At 40.0% G+C, this 5,599-nt stretch overlaps 1 protein-coding gene across 1 annotated transcript; it reads left to right on the top strand.

The window, feature by feature from the left end:
* Positions 1-466: 466 nt before the first annotated feature.
* LOC149821233 (interactor of constitutive active ROPs 2, chloroplastic-like) lies at positions 467-4,360 on the top strand. Its single transcript, XM_089981918.1, has 3 exons — positions 467-628; positions 1,585-3,113; positions 4,000-4,360. Exons 1-2 carry the CDS (start codon positions 467-469, stop codon positions 3,076-3,078), a joined length of 1,656 nt encoding a protein of 551 aa, XP_089838044.1. The 3' UTR covers positions 3,079-3,113; positions 4,000-4,360.
* Positions 4,361-5,599: the final 1,239 nt, after the last annotated feature.

Genomic DNA, 5,599 nt, shown 5'->3' with positions numbered 1-5,599 from the left:
TTTTTTCCCGTGTATGTGAAGAGCCGAGCTGCTTTGGATACTTTGTCTTCATTGTGTAGATGAAGTAATCACAAATAAAAGTTTTAACTTAACACTGTTGCTTGCTGATGGTATTTCGTGTGCTTATTCTCCGTGTTCTTTATAGCTCTTCATAATCAAGTAACTATATATTCTCGAACAATTTCAAGAGGACCACTCGTTTGTGTTTGATTTTACCATGTTTGCTGGATTGTTGTGATTGTAATTACAGAAAGTGCAGACTTTTTGTATATCTAGATTATCTAAGCTATCACTGTGTGGTAATGCTTATCAAGGAAAAGAAACCAAGAATTTTGTTCTCAGAATGTATGTTCAGTGACTCCTCCATTTCCCCTCTTTTGTTTACTATCTTTATTATCATCTTGTTGGTTTTGTTGCTAGATTATGACACTCTTCCAACTGTGAAAGCAGGAATAGTCCTTCAGAAATGGCTCAAAAGTCATCAACAGCCACTCCTCGAATTGCTCGTCAACTTAAAGTTGCTGGTGATGCAGAGTCAGCCTGTTCTTCAAATTCAACAACCAGGACGCCTACAGATAGGAGTCCAAAAGTCACTGAACGGAGGTCTCCCAGAAGTCCCATGTCCGAGGTATCAAGCCTTTTTTTTCAGTTATGAACTGCATTACTGGCATGTTTTCCAGAAGAAACATGAACCCACGTAGCTTTCATGACATTGGGGTTCATGATAGTTCTTACTTTGTGCTCTTATTGCAAACTTCTAAATCTATTGCTGAATAAAAATGTACACACATTTTCTGCATAACCTACACTAGGTCTTGTAAACATGCTGAATGAGCTGAACAGAGGGTGTCCAAGCTTGACTCATTCTTGTGACGGTCCTAGCCAAACCGAGCTTTAGCTCATGTTGAGCCCAAGATCAACAAGCTGAGCTCAACTTGGCCCATTTACAACAGAAAAACTGTTTTTGAAATTGGAAATAATAGAATTTGGACTCTAAACCTTCCGAGTCAAGCTCAAACTGGCGCATTTACATAATAATTACATTGTTTCAAAGTTGTAAGCAATAGGATTTGAACTCTAGGTTTCTTGCTTGCAAGCCAAAGCTGCGAAACACTGCAACCATATGGCACTCTATGACTTTATATATATATATATATATATATATATATATATATATATATATATATATATATATTACTAGTTGATCCTACATGAGCCAAGCCAAGCTTCCTTTGTTCGCATTCAGCTTGCTGAGCCTATTTCACGGGTCCGAACGAGCTCTTTACCAGCCGAAAACAACCCAAGCCGCAAGTGGCTTTTCTTGTTTTTCAGCCTTACGTACACACTGAACAAATTCTCTGTATTCACATGCTGAGGCAGAAATTAAAGATCTGTCATGTACTTTAATGGCCAAATCCTTGAGAACCTGGATAACCTTGTTGTTCAAGTTAGCGGCTCAAGTCAAGTTCCACTCCTTCTGAGTCTTGCATCCTTGATGTCAGATATTACTGATCGGAGTATCGCGTGGGGTCTTTTCTTTGTTTGGATTTGATATCTTATTTTTCAGCTTGGTTTGAACTGCAGAAGAAGCGCCCATCTAGAGCTGCAGAACTAGAATCCCAGATTTCCCAGCTACAAGAGGACTTGAAGAAAGCAAAGGATCAACTGTCCTCTTCAGAGTCCTCAAAGAAAAAGGTGCTGCAAGAAGCAGAAGAAACTAAGAAGCAGCTTGCTGCCATGGCAGCCAAACTTGACGATTCCCAGCATCAGCTGATTGAGCTCTCTGCCTCTGAAGAAGCACGTGTACTTGAACTCTGCAAAATTTCAAAAGAAAAGGACCGTGCTTGGCAGTCTGAACTCAAGGCCGTCCAGAATCAGCACTCTGTGGACTCGGCCGCCCTTGCTGCGGCAAATGTCGAAATCCAGCAGCTCAAGCATGAGCTTGCTCTTGCTGCTGAGCGCAGTAGACATGCTGAAGATGCACAAGCTGAGCTTCACACTTTGAAGCATGACTTGTCTCAAACACTTGCCCTTGTTAATGATTTGAACGATCAGTTGAAACAATGTCGAGACTCTGAAGCCCAGGCCCATGCACTGGCTAATGAAACCTTGCTGAACTTGAAAACTACAAATTCAACCATTGAAACTCTGAAATCAGAAGGACTTAAATACAGGGAGTCGTTTAATTCTGTCAGTCTGCAGCTTCAGGAGGCCCAAGCTAAGGTGATCTCACTTGAGGAACATGCCTCCAATCTTCAATCTGATCTGATTCAAGTTGGCAACAAGCCTCTCTTCGACCTTGAGTGCCAGCTACATGTGGAGCTTGATGCTGCTAAGCAAGAAGTGGAACAATTGAGATGTGCGGTTGAGGAAACAGAGGCCAGGCTCCACGAAGCAGAGATTGAGAGCATGATGAAGATTCAAACCGCCCATGAAGCAGTGGAAACAATGAAAGTAGAATGCAAGAGGTGTATGGCTCAGGAGGCAGAAATGATATCAACATTGAAAACAGTGGAATTGGAGAAGTTACTGTTAGAAGTATCTGATCTGAAAGCAAATTTGATGGACAAGGAAACAGAACTGCAGAGCATCATGGAGGAAAATGAAGGATTGAAAGCAGATGACAAAAAGAGAGAGCAAGAAGAAGAAGAAAGTGAAGTGAATGTTGCAAATGCTCTGGCTGATGCTGAAGCAGCAAAAGCTAGGGAACATGAAGCACTGGTGCAGTTGGATGTTGCAACAGGTGAGACAGAGAAGAGCAACCGGAAGGCAGCAAGGTTGGCAGAGCAGCTTGAGGTGGCACAGGCATCTAATGCAGCAATGGAAGCAGAATTGAAAAGGCTAAGGGTGCAGACAGAGCAGTGGAAAAAGGCAGCTGATGCAGCGGCTGCAGTTCTAGCAACCGCACATAATGGGAAGACCGTGGAGAGGACAGGGTCAATGGATTCATCTGTCTATTCAAATATAAGGGTGGGATCACCATTTTATGATGACATGGACGAGAACTCACCGAGGAAGAAGAATGTAATGCTGAAGAGATTTGGAGAGTTATGGAAGAAGAAGAGCCAGCATAAGTGATCATGTGTGTTACAGAGTTACCGGAAGCTTCTTAGGTAGGTGGGATGCACGCTTCCCAGAAACTCACTTCGGAAGCGTGATACTCTTTGTTTCCGAAACTTCATGAGAATCTCATTCCTCCATTATTCTTCTATGCTTCCCACATGCATGATCCATGCTTATATGCTTTTCTCGCGTTTATTTTCTTGATTACTCTCTCTTTCACTCACTTTACATGTGCTTTCTCTAAATTGGTAACCATCATTGTTAGATTTTAACACAAATTTAATATTTTTATTGAAAATTCATAAAATATAAGAATAATCAATTTTATTTTAGTTTTTATTTGCTTCTTGTTCAATTCCTATTCAGTTCTCATATTGCTCTCATTTTATTCCTATTTCGCTTTCAAATTGATACTTTGCTTTTCTCTCTTCATATAAATTTTAAAATGCCTCGCTTCCTCTTCCTAGTCTGGCAATCTTAATGTGTTATCAGTTTCCTTGAAACTTTTATTTTTGTCTTCTTTAGAGCAGAAAATTTTGTCTGAACAAGGTTCAAGTCAGCCACGAGTGTAGGGTAGATTCTCACTTTAGCTGGAACATGAATCGCCTATATGGCTTTGTTATATTCCGAGCCCTCGGTGGATCCTGCATTTTTTTTTTGAAAGGCAAGCTGGGGTTAGGCAGACCCCCACCAGTTATTATTCAACGTATCACTGAGACCCTGGTGTTTTGAACCTGCAAGGTCCCACCACAGGGAGACGTGCAGTGATGGCTCCTACCAACCACGCAGAGCCCCCCGTTGGTGGATCCTGCATTTTACTGTAGCCTGATTGTCTCCTTAAAGTGTTCAAACCTGGGCCTAGTCCCTGTCAAATTGTGAAGCGATCTTCTTCTTGCTCATAACATACGTTTTGGCTGATTTTGCTCTTTGATGCAGGCACTTTATGCTCTTCTTGAAGGGGTGGTGTATGTATTCATGGAGGTAATGTATCTGTCACGTTAATATCCTTGTTTCACTTTACAGTATGCTGTTTGTCGATAGGAATCCATGTTCTGAGAGGGATAGAACACTTGTTTGTATCTTCAGATATATGTGGATGAGGGCATATTGGATGAATACTAATCAATCGTGTTCCCTTTGTTTTTGGTTTTTAAATTGTTCTGGACACTGCTTGTTCGGGTGCATGTGCTTGATGAAAATGTATTTCACTCTGTACAGAAATCCCCAACTCTTCCTAAACTCTTGCAACTAGACTGTGATACAATTTATATATATATACCGCTTCCCTTGAGTTGTATTCCTCACAATCTTCAACCTTTCTGTGGAGGGGCCATTCGCCTGCCTGCGTTTCGTGCAAGCTTTATACATGTGTTTAACTTGTTCTCTAATTCTGCAACAAGACGGATTCAATGGTTTTAGACTGAATCATCGATACATGTTTGCCTGAGGTTGCTTTGCTTATAAGGACGGATACATTCTATTTCAGAGTCACTATATCGATTGCAATAACCCTATGAATCTAGTCCATCAATTTGGGAGGTCAGATGATTGGCTCTACCAACCATCTTATTTTCCGGTCAACATCGACCAGTATTGTCAGTATCGGTGTGTATCGGCCTGAATCGACACAATACTGACCTGAATCTGCTATCTTTTAATAAATGTAAAAATAGCTTAAAATTAAAATTTAATGTTATTTTAATAGCTTTAACATGCTGTCACATTCTGATTAACACATAATATTTTTTGGCCGATTCATAAGATTCACTTGAGAATCTGTATTGGCAGATTCACCTGAGGTCGATTCCAATACTGTCGACAATGCACTTCATCCAATGAAAATATAAAAGTAAAAAATAAGTCTGATCAATCCAATATTTACAACCTGTAGTTGCATTGAAACTCGATACACTCTAGCGTACAGCGTATCAGGCATACCGATACCGGTAAGAAACTCATTTTTGAAACCATAACCCGAAGTATCAAATGTTTAAGAAATTCATCTTAATTATGTAAGAAACGCATATCATCTTACATAAAAACATGTTTTTATTACATTATAATTGAGTGTCAATTTCATTTTTATTAGCATTTTTGCATACAAACATCAATTTCATTTTATAAGAGTACTTTTAGTGGATCCGATTAGAACTGGGTCTGAGCCCAATATCTTACCCAAAAACTAGATCCAATTCTTTGGTGAACAAGACCTGGTGACACCCCTACTCTTTTGGTTAGGGAACAAGAGCAAACTATGAAGGATCTGAGTCTGATTTTTGGATTCAGTGTTCTTCATTGTGTCTAGAACTAAACCCTTGAATTTCATGATTTATTGAGTTCCCTTCTATGAAAACTTGATTTTACAATTTGAGTATGTCATATCCAAACCCAATCAGTCCCTGCATAATCTTGAATTTCTTACTATGCCATCTACCCCTGAAATTTTAACAGAACCTAGTTTAGGGTGTCTAGAATCGTCCCTCAAAATTTAAGATTTTTCTGTTGCATCATGAGCCTATCAGAACCCAATACCCTG

The sequence above is a fragment of the Nuphar pumila genome, chromosome 12, assembly GCF_984573655.1.
Source record: "Nuphar pumila chromosome 12, dmNupPumi1.hap1.1, whole genome shotgun sequence".
Taxonomy (NCBI): domain Eukaryota; kingdom Viridiplantae; phylum Streptophyta; class Magnoliopsida; order Nymphaeales; family Nymphaeaceae; genus Nuphar; species Nuphar pumila.
The sequence above is the reverse complement of the archived record's forward strand: the minus strand, read 5'-3'. Positions and strand labels throughout refer to the sequence as shown.